Source organism: Sciurus vulgaris (assembly GCF_902686455.1).
Source record: "Sciurus vulgaris genome assembly, chromosome: 3".
NCBI lineage: Eukaryota > Metazoa > Chordata > Mammalia > Rodentia > Sciuridae > Sciurus > Sciurus vulgaris.
In genome coordinates, this window is record NC_136463.1 from 176,713,628 (window position 1) to 176,735,793 (window position 22,166).

Below are 22,166 nucleotides of genomic sequence, written 5' to 3' on the forward strand. Positions count from 1 at the left end.
ATGGGGGAAGGATAGAAGATCTCAGATGAAAGATTTTATCCGTTTGTCCCGAGGAAGATGCACAGTGAGAATTGTCATAAGGCCCTGTGAATCTGCAAAGGAGTCGGTCCTCAATAAATCATTATTGCAGACATAAGTGCATGAATTCTGACGGCTTCAATGGTGCCAAGGGAAAGGAATGGTGTCTGAGGAGTCTGACATTTTAGGACTCGCTGATGGGTTCCTGCATTCGGAGAGAAGCAGTGGAGATTTTGGATTGTGGACGGGATCTGGCTATTCCTTTGGGCAAGTGAATCCTTCAAGACTAGGTGGCTTAATTTATGAAATAGAGCAAACAAGGGGACACTTATTGACCAGGTGCTATTTTCCAAGAACAGTGGTAGATGCGTAACATAAAACATTTGTCTGAAACCTTATCATCTCACTACCTTCATGTGACTATCCCAGTGGCAGGGCCACATGGTATTAGACTAAAATTGGCTGAGAGTGCTATGGAGTTGGTTCACTTTAGTTTGGATTCCTGTTCATCCATAGAGTTGCTCATTCCGTTCGGCCTGTTTTGTACTTACAGAACCTCACTTCTTCATCTACACAGTGGGCATCCTAGTCTCAACCTTACGGGGGCTGGTGGTAGGAATAAAGATGAGGTAAGCGTATGTACAGCATTTGGAAGAAACTTGGACAGTGTTTGCTCAACGTGTGTTAATTATCATATATTGTTTTTAGCATCCAACTACCATTATTACTGCAGAGAAGTATCCTCTAGTCCTCATTGATCTTTGTTATCTTTTGAAAGAGACAAACCATCCAACCATGGCAAGGTATGATCCTGAGCTTAAATTTTGTTCTTCCTTGGCCAATGTAGAACCATTTATACTTATATTACTAGAGAATACTCCTTATATATTGCTCTTGAGGAAGATAATACATGCAAAATACTATCTTGAAAAAATATAGGCTCTTAATTTTTTTCCACTGTGTTTCTAAGTACACCCATGAGAAATTATAGGGCTTTGTAAGAACAATCTATGAACTATCTTACCAAAATCTAGCAAATGCCTTTGGAATTGTCTTTATTTTGGTGGAGTGTGGAGAGTCATGGGGAAAATAGTTGCAATATGGAAGAAGATATTAAAGTAAAAGAATAGATCAGATTTTTTTGACTGACAACTCTAATAATTGAACCTGCTAGCTACACACTATTGCAAAACACCCGTATCCTCTTGCTTCTCTCTTATCCTGATTTTTAATTTTCCTCCACTTGGGTTTTTTGTTTGTTTGTTTTTGTTTTTTTCCAAAATGGATTATAGTTTTTAGTCCTGGTAAGGACTGGAGAGAAGGGAGCTTGTCCTTATAGTATTCATGAAAGCATGGTTTTATGAAGGTATATTGGTCACTTCTTCAGACTGTTGGACATTGGGTCCAAACAGCTATTAAAAAGGATTCCTCATATTCTCAAAAGTAGTTGACATGTTGTATCTGTGGAATGAGACTTAGTGGTCTTGATTCAAAGAAGTCATTTTTCAATTTGAATCAAAATCGATATGGTCTTTCATAGCTGGACAGAGCCCAGATTTCTGATAAGGGCGGAGTCATTGCTTCATGTTTCAGTGGCAACCCAGGCTTTGTAGACATAATACTGTTGCCAGTGAGACATTGCTGGGAAGACATGCGGCATGGTGAAAACAGTTATCTGGAACAAATTGGTATAGTGATAATTATTTTCCTCTGTCTGCTCTTCCTGTTACTGTTTAAAGTCTTATCTCTCTGTTGACCCTCCTCTTCTTGAAGCATGCCTCTGAAAGACTTGATTATGAGAAGTGCTGTGTTGGTTCCTGAACTGGGTACAAAATATGGTAGAAGCATAAGAACAATCCTGGAGTAATTTCCAGCATGATATTTATTGTGTTAGTATCTGCTTTGATTCTACATCTTACCATAAGCTGATCCTTATTTACAAATGAGAATAAAATCATGGCGCACAGGCAATCCTTGGAAAGGTGGGTGATGAGAGGGCCGGGGATGGCGTGGGCCTTTTCAAGGTACACACTGCCATCACCAGCAGCTGAAAGAGATTAAGCTTATCTCAACTCTAGAACCTTCTTGTAAATAGTAATACCGAAAAGATACTTTTAAGCTAGTTGGCATCCTCAATGCTAGAAACATTAATCTCCATTTAATAAAATGTCTTCCAGTTATTTGTACTTAAGCAAGCTACATCAGCTTATCCTCATGAAAAGAAAGTTGATAGCAAGTAAGAGCCTTATTAGCTTTAATAACTTGGAATTAAGATTCTAGTGAAGGCCTATGTGGTATCTCTGTCCAGTAAATCTTATATACTTCTGCTTTACCTAGATACGTAGATAGGCCTGTGCCATTATGTTTTAGCTACTCTGAAGGATGCCTTCTTGAACAGTGCATTAGTAAGGGTTCTCTAGAGGAGCAAAATCAACAGAACCAACTTTTTATATGATTATAAAAAGGGTTTTTATTAGATTGGCTTACACAACCAGAAGCTGGACAGCCTCACAATGGCTGAGAGCTGGAGGAAACAGTAGCTGCATAGTCCAAGAAGTTGAAGACTCAGAGCAAGAGGGATCAGTCATGACACCCTAGTTTGGACCCCAAAGCCTGGAAACTCTCTGGAGAGTCACTGGGCAGAGTCTTCTTTAGAAAAGTGAAGGAGCTAAAGCTGATGTCCTAAAGTGATCACAGCAGCAATCAGGAACCCGATAAAAAGAATTGAGCTTGCATCTACTTCTGCTTCCTGCTCTGACTTTTGTTCCATCCGAGTCTCCGACCTATTAGTCTGTGCTGCCCACACTTGGGGTGGGTCTCTGCTTCGGTCTGCTGTCCCACGTGCCATCATTCCTGGGAACAGCCCCATTGAGACACCCAAAAAACCCATTAGACTTGGGCATTTCTTAATCCAAACAAGCTGACAATTTAGATTAACCATCACAGACAGTAAGTCAACAGCATGGAAAACAGGAGAGGAGCATGGGAGGGAAGGAAGATGAAGACACCAGGGCAGCTGGGCAGGACTCTCTTGTGAATTCCTGACTGGTCGACCATGAGCTGAGAGTGAACAACTTCTTCCTAACTGATTTCCAGATTCCCATATAAGCTTCATTTTTTCCTGTCTTTCCATACTGACCCCATAAAAACCTGAGTGAATTTGGTTAGAAGAAAAAAATTACCAATCCCTTTTGAGGAAATCCAATTATAATAGAAGTCCAATTAATTTATGGACAAAATTACAAGTGTTATTTGCATTACTTGGGGAGTTAGTGCTAGTTTTCAGTAGGATGAAGGCCCCAGGCTCTGTGTTGATGTGGCTCAGATTTGGAATTGCAGAATAAAAGATAATTTATTTAAATGGAGCAGCTATGGAGACACAGACCCTAGTGCCTGCAGCCACATGGGAGACAATGGGAATGAGCACTTTTGTACTTTGATAGATTCAACAGTACACAAAATCTTTTTTAACTGTATGGAAAGTTTCACTACCAATGAAATAAAAAATGGCAACTGGCACTTTGCCCCAGCTGAGACTATAATGGGGATTAGGTTGAATTTTAGGGACCCATCTATTTAAGGAAGACAGAGAAAACTGGGCTCCAGCTAACTGTTGCCATGTTTCTCTGATTTTCAAGAGAATCCAAAATAGAGGCAACTCTTTGCCTGGCCTTGGCCTTCTTCCCCATCTCCACCTCAACTTTCTCTTTTTTGCTCTAAATTGAGTCTCCTGATTTCTCCTTCATGAGTTCTAAATAGTAAATGTTGGGCAGTTTACAGGAAACACAACTGTGGGCCTGAAGCAGCTTTGCATTCTGTACTCTGAATTCTCTTGTCCTTTCTGACCTGAAATCCAGAGCACGTGCAGAGTACCTTTTCCCAAGCAAGTCAAACAGAAAAGCTGGTTCCAGTTGGAATTTTTGTGATTGCCAGTTTGTTTCTCCTTCCATAGTATAGTTGTGCTCATATTGAGCAATCCACTCTCGTGGAAAAAAAAAAAACAAACAATATTTTATATCTATTAGACCCAGCTCAATTCAGAGTTAAAAGAACTAAAAGTGTTTTTTAGTGTTTTGGCACTTATTATCAAAGTCTCTTTCTTGGGATTACCAGACTGCTTGCCTATGAGTCTTCTTGCTAGATAAAGCAAATGTTTACCAAGATGGGGACTCCCTCATTTATTTGTGGTCAAGTCCATATAGATTATTAAAAACCAGAAGATTATAATGAAATTAAACTTTAAATTAAATTAATGTTAATGGCAGCAATTAAGAAAATACATTTAGTGGAGAACATTAATACTTTTGTTGTAATTGAATTTTATCTTGTATTACTGCTTGCTCCTTCAGGGAATGTCTCTTTAAGGTTTTCTACTTACATAAATTTCTCATTCATTTAAAAACATGTAAATTAATTCTGAAACCTGCTCAGAGGTTTTTTAAAAATTTTTTTTTTATTACAAACAATTAGCTTATTCAATTAATAGATGAAATTGTATCTGTAGTAATTATAGGGTTTAAATGCTTAGAAATATCCTGTCTTTCTGGAAAATATGTATCACATTTTGTATATAACCACTTAACTTTCCAAGGGCAAAGATTTTATAATCATAAACAGTAAAAAACCAAATAACGAATCACATGTTGTTTTTCTAAGGCTATGCTCTGGATCTGCCTGTGGACACAGACATAATATTTTTTTATATTTGAACATGAATCAACTTTGCCCTGTGAAACCTTATTTTGCATTGTAATAAATTAATGTCTTGTATAATATATCACTCATGCTCATATCCAATGTCCTTCAAAACTCTATACAAACTTTATTTCAGTAAAACTTTGTCAGTTTCAGACACTTAAGAATTGAATCACAAATTAACTCTTTATCATGTAATATTTTCATTATTTTTCAAAGTTATTGCATGTTTTTCTGTACCTTTACAGAGAATAATCTCATTACACCTGTATGTTTACTTTATAAACATGTGTAAAGAGGTAAGTACAATGTCACTCAAATGCATGGATTTTGCCTTATTGTGTGAATATATTTTTATTGTGCATTTGATCATAGTCTTCCACCAGAGAATATACATTAAATTATATAAAATCATATGTGCTTACCAATTTGTACATCATATCTGTTTCTAAGAGATACAAAGTTGATGTTCCATCCTGGAAACTGGCTTTGCTTTTAGTTGTCATCTTGGGATATGAAAACATGATATATTTTTAAGACCTGGAAATTTTATTATTTTCTAAGATTCTTTTTAAGATTTAATTTAATTTTCAAACCAATACCTAAAAACCTAAAAATTGTACATAATAATGTTTAAATATATGCATATATTGCATTATATTTAAATCAGACTAAACCTATCTTCTCAATCACCTATCAAATGGAAAAAGCATTCAATGTTCTTTCCTCTAGGTTTCTGAGATGTACCATACATTCCTGTTCTCTCTAGTCACCCATCTGTGCAACAGAACACCAAAACTTCTTTCTTTGGTCTGATTGTGACTTAGTCCCCATTGATCAACTTCCCCCTATCCCTACACTCCCAGTTTTTATAATTCAGTGATAGCAAAGAATTTTTGAAACAATGGTTTTATGCAATTAACATTTTCCTTCATATCACCTTTAAAGGTGGTATGAAATCTATCCCTGATCTTTGCCCCCCAACTCAGTACATCAGCTAACATTTTTGTGCAACTCATTCAAGGGACACTAACTTCTCACTATAATCGTGAACGTACTTGGAGAAGCATAACCATATGTGGAAGGATCATACTATTTGTTTGCTACCATGAAACTGAGGAAAAAGGGGCTTATTGAATGAACTGCATTGTGACTGGTAAAATAAGAATACCTTCAGGGGAATTCAGATGCTGTGCCTAGAGCAGGCAATGCATTCTGGGTACATGGTAATAAGGAGGTTCTACCAGTCAGTAAGTGATATAGTTGGGAGTGAGATGAGCAGGAGGTATTTTTAGGCAGCAAGAAAGGAATTATGCATTGTTCTCATTGTAATAATTATCATTCATTTCTTGGACATAATCTCTATTGGGATACTTTACCCTTGAATATTTGGCTAACACTTCAAGAAAGAAGCCAGGACAGAGGTAAAGTGAATAGTAATGAGAAAATATCCTTGAAATTCTACCTCAGAATATTAAAAGCAATCCTTGACAGCCTTCTAGTGCCCTATGAATGTTCTCGTGGGTGAGAGGCCAGGAAGCTGCCTTGTGGATAGAAGGTCTGACGGGGACACCAGCTGGACAGGTCTGCTCTGTTGACCTTCCCCTTTCCTGTCTTGTTTTCTGAGATGGGTGTAACCCCCTTCTAAATTTGATTTTCTCATGTAGAAAAGAGTGGCCGCAGGGTCACTGTGAGGATGAAATGAAATGAAGTCAGCACAGAACCCACAAAGCTCTGAGGAAAGGCTGCAGTCACTGGGCTCTTGTCCCTGATGATGGTGAAAAGGAAAGTGGTAGAGGTGACGACAAAATCAAGTCAATGTGTCTTTATCCTCCAGAGTTTTCACAGCTTCTGAACCTGTCGTCTTTCAGAGGCAAACTGCACCACTCTTACTTCATCTAGTACACTTTCCTGTGGCAGTGGCTATATGAAGTGAGAGAACCACAATAATTGTGTGTGTGTGTGTGTGTTTGTGTGTGTATGTGTGTTCACCACTGTGGGCAACTCCAGCCATAATTAGCTGGAGACAATTTAGTGTGATGACAGGGGCACAGACTAAATTCAGCAATTCCAATTCCAATTCTGCCTCCTATTAGACATATGATACTCTACCTGTTGCTTGAACTTCTCAAATCTTATCACCTAAAAAATAAAAATAAAACATGCATAGCCTTATTACTCTTTAGGGAATTGGTGCACACACATGTCCATAGAGTGACTGGAGCATAGTTATGTGCAATAAATCATGGTTGGTGATATTATTATATTACTGATGTTATTATTATTAGATTTTGATAGTCCTCCCCTCCAACATATGTTTTGCCAACTTGCTTTAGAACTTTTACAAAATCATTGAAGAAAGTTTTGAGTTCATTCCTTTTACATCAATCAAGGATTTCAAGATGTGGGCTTTTTTTTTTTTCCACTTTTTTACCCTTTTTCTTGAGTGAATTTACTGACACATAAAAATGTATTCTTCAGTAATACTTTTATAATTTTATGTTTTAAAATAACATAACTCAAAGACATGTAGCAAGTTTCAACAACTTAATCATTGACCTGTGCTACTTGTATTTGTAAACTTACAAATACATGAATACATTCCACATGTATGAAAGATGGATGGATTATACTTGGAATAATTTGCTAACATCAAAATCTATCTGATACCTCCTCCCAAAGCCTCAGTTGATTCTTTACTTGTGTGCTGCACCCAGTGAGCATGAACAGACAGTGGGAAGAGCCAGACCTTGAGAAAATGCTTCTCTGCCATCTTGACGGAATAGGCTCTTACCATCTGTCACTCATGTTCTGTATTTCTCAGTCTACCTTCCATCAGAATCAGCTGGGAAACCTAATTAAACTGAGCATGACTTTACCCACATCTAAGTCGTAAAAGACTTGTGGAGCATTGGTCTGTTGCTCAACATAAGCCACAGGGCCAAGGATTGATGCTCAGAGTGTGAAAGTGGTGTTCTTGGCAGTAGAACCCCCAGGATGACTCATGTGGTGTTACAGGCTCAGTTTCAGGTTAGGTGCCTCCTGTGGTTCATAAATTCCAGGAAATAATTTTTAAACCATGTACAATTTGGGCTATTGTTGGATTCAAGTGAGCCAAACTGGAATGAAATCATTTATTAAATGAAGGACTTCAAAATTGCCTTTCCTGAAAATATTCAGAAAACACTGCATCCATTTGTTTTTTCACTCATTCATTTTGTGAACATTGATTGGATATTTCCCCTGTACTAGAGGTGAGGGTATGCAGAGTAACAAGTGTCTTCACAGGGCATGTGGTCCACAGGGAGTAGAAGAGCTTATTTTTTAAGAGTGTCTGCTTTTAAAGAAATGCCAAATTATTCATTCAGTCCTCAGCGAAACAGGGGTTTTATTATTCTCATTTTATGAATAAAGAAATAAGGTCTCTGAAATGTTATATAACTAGACCCTGGTCTCAAAATTGATAATTGATAAAAATATGTCATCTTATCCATTTTGTACTGTCGCCTAAGAAAATAGAAAATAACACACACACACACACACACACACACAGATATGCACAAATAGGATAGATTTTATTAAAGAAAGAATGCATAGTGTATTAGCTTGGCATAAGTCTTCACTGTCCCTGCTTAGCAGGGTAGTTGAAGCCATCCTCAATTCCTAGAAGTGACTTGTGATTTGATGCTTGCTTAAAAAGCATCACTATAAGATTAACGGGGTAGGCACTTTCCTCCTTTTACAGACAGAAGAAATGAGCAACATATGTTAACATGAAACTATTTTTCTTTATAGCCATGCCAATTTTTAAGACATAAATTTATGCTTTTTGGTTTTTTGATAGTGTATTTTACATAATTGATTATGCAAGCACATATACAGATAGATAAAATCAAAGACCATATGTGACTTAATATGCAGCATGTGATGTTTTGCATCATGTGCCTCATAGTCAATCAGACTGTTGTGTGTCAAAGGAGATGTTCAGATCTACAAAGAGAAAGGAAGTAGGCCTGCGATTTTGCATTGAAAAGCAACTCTGAAATCAAGTCATGGTTCTCATTTTGTCAGTATATCTATATCACTACTAAATTTAGACATGGGAAATAAACACTGAAATTTCAGTACATGCCTTGGGTATAGATGTCCCTAATAATCATTTCATAAAACATGCATTCTGAGTCAACCGTCTGATAAACAAGGAAGAACTACAAGAGAATAATTTTTAAAATACCCCAAAGACCAGAGTTAAAGATCAAAAAGAAAAAAAATCGGCAAAACACTATAGAAAAACTTAAGCTATACCAAAGGAACTTGCTACTTTTAATAATATAATCAAAGTCTAGAAGCTAGAAACATTTTATCTATAATCTTTAATTCTCATTTAATTTCTCAAGCAAGAAACAAGATATGTAATTTGCTCTACACTATCCAAGTGATATTGAAGACCCAGATCAAATTCAAGCCAATAGAATTGAAAATTCTTTTTACTTGCTTTGGTCTTGCACACTTATATTATCTATTCAAATACCTTCATTCTGGTCTTTATTTTCAAAATAGGAGGGATGGAAAACTAGCAGTTACTGCTGACTCATTCTCCTAGCCTTGAATTTTAACTTTTCAAAGTTGAATAAATGGGGTTCATAATGATAAAGCTACATGGGATATTTGACTGTACCTTTTTAACATTTAGCACCAAGCTACTGTTATGTTGGATCACCTGTATAAGCTTCCAATATATTAATTATTTTATATGAGATACATAGACAAGCCATAATCATTCAATGAAAAACTTTTACTTTTCTGTGTGATGATTACTAGAAAGATTTGTGATTTTACACTAAGTAATGAAGCAATTTTATAAAGTGATCACGTTGACAAATATAGGTTATTATAACCCACTTGCTATTGGTCAATTTCAAAAGGTTTATTGAGGGCTAATGCTATTGTCTATGCTTTGTAAAGTTGACCACTTCCTTCTGAAATATAGCTGGAAAAAATGAGAAATATAATTCAGTAAAATGGGGGGGGAATTTTCTCAAAATAAATTGTGAGTGTTATGTTGAGTCACAAGAGTGACATCACAGATAAAGAAATCGTGGCAGGGTTATTAAAGGAGGGGGTGACCTAATATGAAACCTCTTACCTAAAGAATTTAAGCCAGGTAAATTTATTACCTGGTACTTTATTTCTTTAATTCCAAAATCATATTTTTCCTTATAGAGTTGTAATTATAAAATGTATAGTTACCATACCCAAGTAATTTTTTCTAAGTGAATTGGCACAATAAATTTGAAACCTATGTTTAATGAATCAAACTTGATATGAAAAATATTGTAGACATGTAAATCAATGGTCTTCATTTGTTTTATACCCCTTTTTATAGCACCAATATCAATGTATTTTTTCCCATCTTCTATCAGACTGTTCTCATGGGAACTTATTTTGAGGTCAGCTGAGCATTTACTTAGTCAAAAACATGTTTAGGGAAAAGCATGATGATAGAGCAATACTAGTTTGATTCAGTAACCATTTACTATAATGAAGATCAGTGGAAATTTAACAATTTTTGTGTTTAATTTATCCATTCAAAATGATTTTCCTACTTTTATAGGTCTAGTATACTTCATTCTTGACCTTTTTAGATACTGTAGTAATCATAGTAAAGTGGTTAGTAATTTGTTAAATTAACTGTATTTTTTTTGTTTCATATGATCAATCAGGGGTTATCAATTTTTTTTTCTCTAAAAAGGGCCAGATTGTAAATATTTTAAGCTTTGGGAGCCATATGATCTCTGTCTCAACTTAACTCTACTTTGTAGGCAATATGCCAACAAATAAGCATGCTACTGTGCCAAAAAATTTATTTATATACACTGCCATTTGCATTTGATGTAATTTCCATGTGTCAACAAATATTATTCTTTTGATTTTTTTCAACTGTTTCAAAATGTAGGAAAAAAAATATTGCTTCGGTTCTGTATAAAACCAGGCAGTGGACCTTTTGAGGCCCATGGGTTACATTTTGCCAGCCCCTACTTGTGTAAAAAAGCCAAGGGACTTGATTTTCCTGTATGCTTTATTAATGAAGATGCAACCTCTTTGCCCACTAACAGGAAAAGGAAGAACATTTTCAATGAGAGCGATAGTATCCCTGGCTGGCCTCATGACTCCAAGGATAGGGAGGACACAGGTTGTTTTGGGTCATGCATACTGGGCCTTTACTGCCTCATCACTTCACCAATGGCATGCGTGATCTTCTGGAAACACTTTTTGTGCAGTGAAGAGAAGATCCAGAGATTCCTGATAGCTTCTTTTTTTGTCCTGGATAAAACTTTTACTTCCAGTGCAGAAGATGATGGTTTCTCATAAAATTGGCTACCAGGTGGAAGAAGTTGACACAGAGAGACCAAGGTGGGATTGACAGATCTTTTCACTCAGGCCATTTGAAAATCAGTATAGATTATTTAATCTAGTGTTTGAGAAATCAAATTTTCTTCATAGTCTTAACACTCAGCTATGAACTTAATTCCAAAGTCAATATGCAATGTTTAACATTGAATTCTGTCTCCTAAGTCTTTGGTAAACCATTATTTATTCACATACAAACTAATGAAGGTACAACAACAACAATCATTTGAGATATGCATACTTGTATCAGTTTTGTGCTCATGCCATTTTTAATTTGAATTTTTCCATGTGCTTATTTCAGAGTAAAGTTTTGCTCTCTCTGATTTAGGTATTTTGGAAAATTGAGTATTTTCCACATACATGTGGAGATTTCTTATTGTATAGCATTGCTATTCTTTTCTTTGAAGAAAATATACACTTAATCTCAGGAAGTTCTTAATTTTTATTCTTAGAGGAAGCAATTATTGACATGAACTAAAGACTCCTCCTCATTTATGCCAGTATTTCAGGAACAGGTTGCTACAGTGTATGAGTTATTCCCACTTGACATGGTTTTAGCGCATTGTCCCCCATACCATGTATATGGTACATGATGTATGTACCAATATGTATAATATGTGTATACAGGAGGTACAAGGTACATAAAATATGCGTGTGAAGTATATGCAAATACACATATTTTGTCTATCTGAATTATGTACCATATTCTTATTATTTATATATATAGAAAATTCAGATATGCATAACTTTTCAATGTAACACAACTAGCAGGATCCTAATCAAGTTATTTAACTTTTTTCCTTATACAGTGTTGCTTCTGTTTAAAAAATTAAAAGATACCATTAAAACTAACATTTTGAAAAAATATAGACTTTTCATTTTATTCTTTAATATGTGTGTGTTTTAAGTTTGTGATTTCCAGAAAAGCTACAAAGAGTGCAAAAGATTCCAGTGTGGCCTATGCTCACTGTTTCCCCTGTGGCTAAGACCTTACCTATCTGTGGTTCATTTTGTTGTAACTGATGAATTGACGTTCAGACACTAGAATCAGGTACAGTCCATACTTCACCCCAATTTCTTTAGTTTTTATCTAATGTCATTTTTGCTGCTCCTCAGTCCCTTCTAGAACAGCACATACATTTCATTTAGTCCTGGGTTCTCCTTACTCTCCCCTAGACTGTGACAGTTTCTCAGACTTTCCTTCTTTGAATGACTTTGACAGCTTTCAGCACTACTGGTTTGGTATTTTGTAGAATGTCCCTTATTCTGAGTTTGTCTAGTATTTTCTCTTGATTAGAGTGGAGTTATGGCTTGGTGGGGAGGATGGGAAAGGTAAAGGGCTATCATCGTAGTAAGCACACCTACTGTCAACATGCCTTATCATTGTTCATCTGTTGAAGGTGAATAATTGCTTTGCCCGTCTGGGCTACTGTAACAAAATGCCACAAACTGGTAGTTTATAAACAATGAAAAGTTATTTGTCACAGTTTTGGAGTCTGAGAAGTTCAAGATCAGAGTAACACCGAGGTTGGATTTGAGGGCCAAGTAGTCTTGCAGGTTGCAGGCTTTAACATCTTGCCATGTCCCCAAATGGTGGAAGGGGAAAAAGAGCTTCCTTGGGACTCCTGAAGGTCTCACCTCTTAGTACTGCCACCTCAGAAGTGAGGATTGCAGCATGTGAACTTTGGGAAGGCAGAAGCATTTAGGCCACAGGACCAGGGTTTACTCCTCTCCTCCCTTTCTATACTGCGCTCTTTAGAATGGAAATTGCTGTGTCGATCATGCAGCTGGTGGAGATTTTTGTTTTACCTCCTTGGCTGGGAACTTCACTTGATTTTATTTCTACAAACTTATTCAAGAAGATTGTCTCTGCTGAATTATGTTAATATAAAAAATCTCAACTTGGAGACATGTACCCATAATCGAACAATTGTCATATAATAGTTTCCCAATGTGTGTTTACCTCCCCTGCGTACCTTTTCATCTTTTCATGATATATAAAACAAATGCATTTGGATTAAAGATAAAAACATGGCCACTTAGGTAACTAAGTAAAAGAATTTATTTAATGGCTTTAGTTTCAAATTAGTTGTAATGGTCTTTTCTCAAGTTTTTTTCAACTGTAGAGAAAGATGGAATGGGAATTTACAGCTGTATTTCAACAAAATACAAAGAATTTTGTGATAAAAGAAAAAAAAACAGAACAGTGTTGAAGTTTGCATGGGTAGCATTTTTAACACATTTTATATCATTGTAAAACATGATATTTGTATATCGGAAATAAGGAATGAAAGTGAAACATCTTAAGTCACAGCAAAATATACTTAGACACGTTAGGGGGATTTGATCCTATTAATGGCCATAGCATTAGAATTCAATTTGGAGAATTAAAAAGAATATATTTATTTTGCATTCATAATGTTCCAACAATCTGTATTTGAATATTTTTCTTACCACCTAGCTCTCTTTTAGGTATTGGGCAATATACTTTCTCATGGAATTTCAGGTTTGGGCAATGTTTTCTCAAATGATTTATCTGGTCACCAAAAGAGGAGAGTTAAACATTAAGGAGTAAATCTGAAAGAAAAGCAGTTGTTACTTTTTTAAAAATTAATTCTATAGACCATTCTGTCAGTTAAGTGGACATATGAGTATTTGAAGAAAGGAAAAGCATAAAAAATATGAAAATTCACATATTTATAATTCTTTATTCTGACACTTCTATTTCTTAGCTATTAAAATGTTTTATTTCTCTTAATAAATTTACACATTTATATAATAAATTTCTAGTTGAAAAAACACAAATTTATTACAAATAATACAATAAAACGTTCTAATAACTGTGAAATACATTGTTGACACAGTTGTCAAAGCAGCCCTGGAAAAATATTTTGTAGTCACCCATCCTGACTCACACCACAAAAATATTAAAGAAAATTAAGTGATACATGCTGTAATGTTTGTGTGGAAAGGTAAATAAAATACAAATGGAGGGAGTGATACTCTAAGAAATATTTGCCTTAAAGAAATTTGGAGATTTTCCAATCATGTTGAAATGTGCAAAACATAAGATTTTACTAAGAATAAGATTATTGGGAGAATTTTTTTGACAGGCAACAAAAATTGTTCAATGATGGTAGGTTTTGTTCAATTCATAATTTTACAGAGGGGTTAGAACTCTGTTATGCATGTTGAACTCCAAATATGGATGAGATTAAGGTCTTACCTTTGGGAATTCTTTGTTATAAATTCCATTATGACAGTTTATAGTCATTCAATAAATTTTGCTTCTATTTCCACCAAAAGAGAGTTACTGTATTTTTATTCCATAGATCACAATATTAGGAAACCTCAGAGACCTTTTAAAAAATCTTTGAGCTGCTTTGTCAGTCTCCTATTGGGACACACATCAGTTCATTATATTACTTAACAAGCACCTAAAATTTTATGTAAAATTTGAATACCCTTGACCAAGGTCTTGCACTACAGACAAGAAGACATTAGGTGGTATATACATGGCCCATCCTTCCAAGGTACTTTATCACGTTAGGTACATTGTAAGATATTTATTTAAGAACTTAATCTTTTGGATCTTTGACTCAGTTACCTGATCAACACATTTTAGTCACAATAAAACTATAAATACATTTGCACTTATACCACCTGGAAATGGTAATATAGACAATAATGACTACTATAATTTTAAAGTAATTTTCAAGTGATGAAGCATGCTATAGTAGAAAGAATATCATCCTTGGAGTCAGACAGCTAGATGTCACTTAATAACTGTGAAATTGACCTAATTCCTTAAACTTCTGACACTCAGCTTTCTAATTGTGGTGGGTAGATAAATCCTAGCTTTCAGTGAAGTGTGGTGGATATAAACGACGAAGAGTTCTTTGCAGAGAGAGTAGATATGTCAAGGTTCAAGGCTTTTGTCAGTAATAAAATAAGAAAATGTAGGCAATGCTGTACTGTTTTTAAGTGAGGTGGCCTTCATTATCACTTTAAATCTCACACCAGCTTCTGAAAGTGAGGTATTGCCAATTAAGTTGTTCAGAGAAAGAATCCAGAAGCTGAGTGAACAGTGGAAATTTGGCATGCCCAGGATTTGAATCTCTATTTTCTGACTTTAGGTCCTGCCCTCTCCCTAAAGGATTAGGGTTGTTGAGAATTCTATTAGTTTTGTTCATGCTAAATATTCCCTGCCTGGCTTTCGGCAAGATAGGCAACTTCTTGAAGTTTTAGCTTCCTTATCCATGTGTTCAAGAAATTATCTTCCCAGCCCTGTCCTGTACCTTACACATTAAGAGGCAGTGTGGTGTAGTTGTTAAAGGAACAGCTACTAGAAATGAACTCTTTTGTTCAAATCCCAGCTTCCATTCATTGACTCTATTACTTTGGGCAAATTCCAAAGTCTCTTTCTCATTTTATTCATTACTATGGGCTACCAAATAGTATTTATTTCAAAGCATCTTTCTTGTGAAGAATAAATGAAACAAACCATGCAAAGTACTTAGCATGAGATCTATATAGATTAAGTATTAGGCATTTTTTTTTTTTTTTTTTTTTTTGTAAGATCCAGTTCAGTAACTTCAAGTGAACGACTTTAACCCTGCGAATCATAGAGTGGATTTGCTTAATTAAATTCAAGCTTCTCCATCCTAGCTGGGCTCATGAGCCAATCTCACAGCCTTCTTTGCGGGACAGACTCTATTCCAGTGAAAGTTACTGAAACACTTTGAACCACATATACCTGAGATCTGTCTAACAATACATGTACATGTACCAGTACATAGTCCACCCTGAACTTTCTCCTGCTAAGCCAATTGACCTGATGAATCTTTTCCTGTTTCTGAAACTAATCAGGATCTGTGTCCATGTAGAGATCAATGATTCTAACTCAACATTTTCAGAAGTCTCAAAAACTAGCAAAAACTTCTTTGCAGAAGAATTATTGAAGCATTTATATTCCAAACATATGGTGCACACTGAAAGTCATTTCAGCGGGAATAAATATTTAGAATATTTATTCTCCTACATGCTACTCATAAACAATCCTAAGGTTTTAAAATTCATTTCAAGGGTGAAAATATTCATTAACTTATTTGCAACATATAGTCCTGTTAAAGTTTTATTTCCATATTTGGGGACTTTTAGAACACATTGGGAAAATATGTGTGACTGTATAATTATTAAATAATATCATGATGTTTACCTATTTAAATACAATGTTTTTAAATAGTTTTCATTTTGCTTTGGAAGAATTAACGTATTTTCAATCCATTCTGAGAGTTTTTAAAGGAAGTGCAGAAACAGCTGACATTTTTCTAAATGACAACTAACAGTGCAAAATAAGCTTTCATTGCATGTTTTCTTCAGTATCCACTCTTTCTTTTCTGCTAGGTGGCATGCATGCAGTGGTTTCATGGAGACCATACAATGCTTGAGATGATTGAGAAAAAGCGTTGCTTGTGCAAGGAAATAAAGGCTAGACAGAAAACGGAAAAGGGCCTTTGCAAACAGGATAGCATGCCTATCCTACCCAGCTGGAAGAAGAACGCAGGTGCAAAGAAGTGCAGCCCTCCACCCTATTCTAAACAGCAAACGGTATTCTGGGACACGGCCATATGAGCATGTGGAGGATGGTGGCAGCTCCTGGTCACTTACTACCAAGAGGGAGGTCGACTCGGTTATGTGAAAATTAATTGTTACATATCTTCTCTGCTGGAGTGGAGTGCCACAGGAAGCTGTGCTTACCTGTGGTACATACAAGGTGAAATGTATATGTCTTTGCAATTAAGGCACACTTATTTATCCCGGATTATTTTGAATCCAGAAGATATTAAATTGTAAATATTTTACTAGTTTATGGGTGACATCTGAAATAATACACGCTATACATATATATATATATAAATTACAGAAATATCAAGTTTACTATATGATATAATTTCGGTATTAACTGGTTTGTTATCTCTTTTATATGTAATCCTTGATGCCTTTTACTATTAATTTTTGCATTCAAATGTTTTTTTTTCCCCCTCCTGCCCACATTTGGCTTGTGTACAGTGACTCACAGCTATACATCATATCCAGTCACATAATATAGGATCTGGTGCTAGTAATGTAAAAACTGCATATCATATTTGTGAAGCGCATCTGCTGCTTTTTAATTTTTTAAGGTTTGACAGGAAACGAATGCAAATGTGATGTTAATTTAGACATCCACGTTACATTGACACCAATATTTTTCTTTCATGAGAATTTCTCTTCAATATCCTCTTCTTTATACTTAACATTGGTTAGACTCCAGAGAAGGTAATTAGGATACATTTGAACATCCCAGCCGGACGCATTTCCTTCACAAATGACTTTAGGGACATGTGTCCTTGCATCATGGATCTGATTGGAGGAGACCAGGGTTCACTGTGACAATGGAAGGAATAAGGAGTCAGAGCTGGTGAGGGTGACTGCGTCCAGTAGCACTCCACACCATCACTATTTTTAAGTAACTTCTCATGTGCATGATCGTTTCCTCTAGAAACAAACATTCAACTAGACTAATTTACATATGTATGTACACACAATGCCAATCCTTCTCAAATTTTAATCCCATTGATGAAAAGTATTTCTTGCTTTTTTTTCAAACTAATTATCAAATTTTTGGGTCATAATCTGTACATGACCATCACATCCATTCTGACTGATTATGACTCCATGACCAAAGAATAATGATCACTTCTTTATTTTATTTTGTTTCAAGGAAGAAACAGGAAATGCAGGGGATAGAAGATAAGGTGGATTCGATTTTATGTGGTGGTAAAATTTAAGTTTTTTAAAAAAATCATATATATCTTTTGAAAGTAATTTGTTAGGTGAATATAAATGTTGCCACGGATAAATAAAAAGGAAAGTATCACATATATTTTGTATATTTAAATTACTATTTATGCTTCCTAAAATTGACAGTATGTGGTTCTTTGTTATCAATCAATTTAGTATTATATTTCTGAGGGAAAAGTGTGTGTTTGAAGTTATTGTCATAGTAGTTTTCCTTGTAAGAGTATTGACAGCAATAGTACCATGCTGCTCAATAAAACCAAATATAACAGGAGTTGGGGAATTTTTGTAATCTATATTGACAAAAACTTAGTAATGCTTTATTGGTAATAGTTTCTTTCAAGAGCCTTTGAATTGCTATAACATAATTTTTTAGAGTTTTATAATTAATGTATATTTTGATGTCAAATTAGAATTCTGAAAGAATAAGGAAAAAGGTAAGTGGGAGCAAGTGTGTATCTGTGTGTGTGTGTGTGTGTGCACACATGCGTGCAAAGAAATGTATACATAAAATGCTTACTGAAGATTTAGGTTTTGCTTGTGTAAGTGAGGTGTTGAAGAAAGCAGAATCAAAAATACAGGAAATCACAGAAGGGTCATAAGTAGCTTAAATGAATCCTGCCTCCATGTTTCACCAGCTGTAGATTCTATTTCAAACCCAATAATTAATGGATTACAAATTTATGAATAATGAAAATGCGTTACATAAATTGATACAATGTGTTTATGTTGTTATCCTGATTTAAATGATCATGACTATAAATATACCACTCAATCATATATGACATCAATTCTCAATTTCTTTATGATCTTGGTACATATGTATTCAGGCTTAGTATGTTAAAGATTATTCCTCCTTCAAAATGTATATTTAGGTAACATCTTCCTATTAGGAGATACAAGTGTGTTTCTCAGATGCTGATCTTGCTCGTATCTCTCTGAATTAGACAGAAAATATTTTTTTAATGCCAGTCACTTGTCGAGATGGAAATACTAGAACAATTCTTCCCATTTGTTCTGTCAAATTCATGCTAGGGCAAGATTTCATGCAACTCTTTTTCCAAGTTATTTTATGAGGAGGTTTAAAAATTTGACCTCAGAGAAACACTTCCATTTATTTTGACAGATTTCTTCCTACATGGGAAGTAACTGAAATATCTGGAAAAGTGACTTCACTTGGATTTGAATCAAGAACTGTTACTCTGTGCCTATGTAATAGAGAGTTGTCCATGGCGGCAATAGCCATTATGTAATCAATTTCCTCTGTGTATGGTATTTCTCTATGTGGAGAAATGGAGGCCATTAGCATCAAGAGGAAAGTAAACTGACTCTCTGGCAGTACTAAATCAGGACACCTCCACATGCAAATCTGGTCAGAAGATAACCTGCAGGCAGTACACTGCCATGATAAAGCTCATATTTCCAGCAGTGCCAAAGAACAAATCAGATCATGGCACAGTTATCAGGTTGAAAGATCTCAGATCTATAAAAAATGATCTTTTTTACAGCAAATTCTGTAGAAACAGAATTTTATTGACTGTCAGACAGATCTTTTTATTTGTGAAATACTTCTTAGCAGAGAAGAAACAAATTTCTTTAAAACTGATGGAAAGGAATAATGAAATACTGCATTTTTTTCCCAGAGAAGCCTAAGTCACCTGTGGTATTACAGTCATCCTTCACGAAGACACTGCCAATGTTTTCCCCTCAGTTATGCTACTGAAGCAAATTTGGAGTGAAAAGTGGTGGGTTGGTATAAACAAAGGTTCATGTCCATCCATATGAAATAATTGGGAGAATAAAAACATTAAGATATAAAATACCTATTTGTACATAAATATATACATATATATATATATATATATATATACACAAACATTTTAAAAACACAGTGATTGAATACAATTGGACACAACTTCACTTTTCAAATTAGTGACTCCATTTCCAAATAGTGAACACATTTTCTTTGCTTCCAGAAAACAGAGAAATTGTTTTCTCTTATCCCACTGTGGCATAGGTGTGGGCCTTCTTGACATGCAGAATTTGGTTTGATTTTTTTGACTGAATTTAGTGATCAAGTCAATCAAACTAAATAACCCTACTGAGTTATTATTCTAACCAACTGAGACACCAAAACAATGCGTATACAAATTACAAGTTCATATCACCTACATGGTACAGCAAGTCAATAGAGTTTGTAAAATGACTATGCTTATATGTGAAATCAAGAAAAAGATTCCTATGATTTAAGTAGTAAGCAATTCTGAAATGAAGGGTAACTCACTCTTGCAATGGAGTACAGGTAGACTGGCAATTCACAATGCATTGTGTCATGGACTTAAGTTGAAATAAAAGAAAAATGGTACCTGTAGTGTTGAGATGATTTCACTCTATCTTCCTTCTATGGGAGAATAGAGTTAATTGAAAAATGTGAACAATTTGTTACTAACCCTTTCTTTCTTTAACAGTTCATTATTAAGGAATTTATTAATAATTTTTTAAAAAGTTTCTGAAGCACTTGGAATTAATCATGGAAAAAGATGTGATCCTTGCCTTCAAGGAGCCAAATTATGCAATCAGGATGTTTTCAAAATAAAACCAGTTTTCAAAAGATGCACAATTTCATGTTTAACAGCTTTTGTGTGTTTATATAGCATTCTCATTTTCTTCAGCGCAAGTGTACAGTCAAAATACTAAAACATACTAAATTTAATGTCTAAGTATAAAACTTGTTTATGTGTAAGCCTCTGGATGTACGCATACAATATATACTACTGTCTATGTAAATCAGTAAAAGGATAACACGCTTTGCCATGTTAGATTTGAGCATTATGGCTTGGGGTTAGGATGATTTAAAACCCTTTGATATTTGGGTCAATTACATTGTAGCAAAATGTGTGCAGTGTGGAAAAAGTGTCTGATTACATTTCCCTTTAAATATTGTAAAGTTTCAAATTTAAGGGGAAGCACTTTCAAAGAAATCTTTGGATCAATCTCAACCAAACATGTGAAAATCTTTCAAAGTGTTTAGTTGTTCCCAAATTCAACTGGGTTTGCTCACCCTAAAAGCATCTACATTTACAAATGTGTACACCTACATACAGAATACATACTGTATATAAATAATATATATGGAAATGTTTAGTAATGCACTTCTTTTGTTTGGAACTCCTTAACATTTATAGTGTAGCAATTTGTGTAAAGTGCACTGTGATTATTTAAAAAAAAAAAAAAAAAGCACAGTAAAGTCACAGGTCTTGTTATCTTGCACTAAAGAAGTGTTTACGTATTTAGCAATTGTATGTTTACTTTCTTGCTCTTTTCAAACAATTGAAACAAATAACTATGAACAATGGTATAAAATAATATGTTTTTTAGTGGCTAATGGCACTACATTTTTAAAAGACAGGGTTTTTAAAGAAAACCATTTAACATCCATTCCAATATAACATGTTTACCATATCTGAAAGTCTGAATGTCATATCACAGTTTTCATAACTCATTAGAAATGTCAGGTATGTGCCTGAAAAAAATGTGCAAATAAGCATTAGATAACAGATTTCTCTACTTGTGTGTTATTTAGCCATTTCTATATATATAATAATATAAACACTGATGTTTTAATGTCTCTTAATTTTTGTACTTGATTTTTTTAGGTAACATGTAATTATAAATGTACTTTGATACTACTGAAGTAACCAGATGTTGTTTGAAAACAACTTGATTTCTTTAGTGCATTGACAATATTTTACAATACTTTTGTGCTTATTTATTTGTGCTCCCGTGTAATTATAATAAAAGCAATAGTTTAAATTAGTTAACTGTCATTCCTCGTATTTATTCATTAAGAAACAAGATCAATAAGAACTCTTTGAAAGAAAGCACACTAATATTTCAACTTCAACAGTTGTCTATGAGATTATAAGTATTGTGGAAGATTGTGCTGGTGAGCACAGAGTCTGAAACTTTAATTATGTGGACCCAGATGATCCTTAGTCACCATTTATCACTTCTGCCTCTAGATGACCCACTGTATTAATAGGAGAAACCTTGACATCTCTCTTTCTTCCTATACCCCCAACTCCAGCTAAATGACTCAAAGTGTATCTCAGGGTGCTGAGGGCATTAGAGAATTAAATTCCTTCAGCCTAAACCTGTGCATGCCACCAAAGTATTTAGTGAAAGGGTACTTGACTTGT

At 34.8% G+C, this 22,166-nt stretch overlaps 1 protein-coding gene across 1 annotated transcript in view; it reads left to right on the forward strand.

Annotated features, from left to right (window-relative positions):
• NYAP2 (neuronal tyrosine-phosphorylated phosphoinositide-3-kinase adaptor 2) overlaps positions 1 to 21,746 on the forward strand; it is a 251,203-nt gene extending 229,457 nt beyond the window's left edge. Inside the window, 1 exon segment of the mRNA XM_079133635.1 lies at positions 16,531 to 21,746. Coding sequence (XP_078989761.1) covers positions 16,531 to 16,758 — 228 coding nt within the window. The 3' untranslated portion in view covers positions 16,759 to 21,746.
• The last annotated feature ends 420 nt before the right edge of the window (positions 21,747 to 22,166 follow it).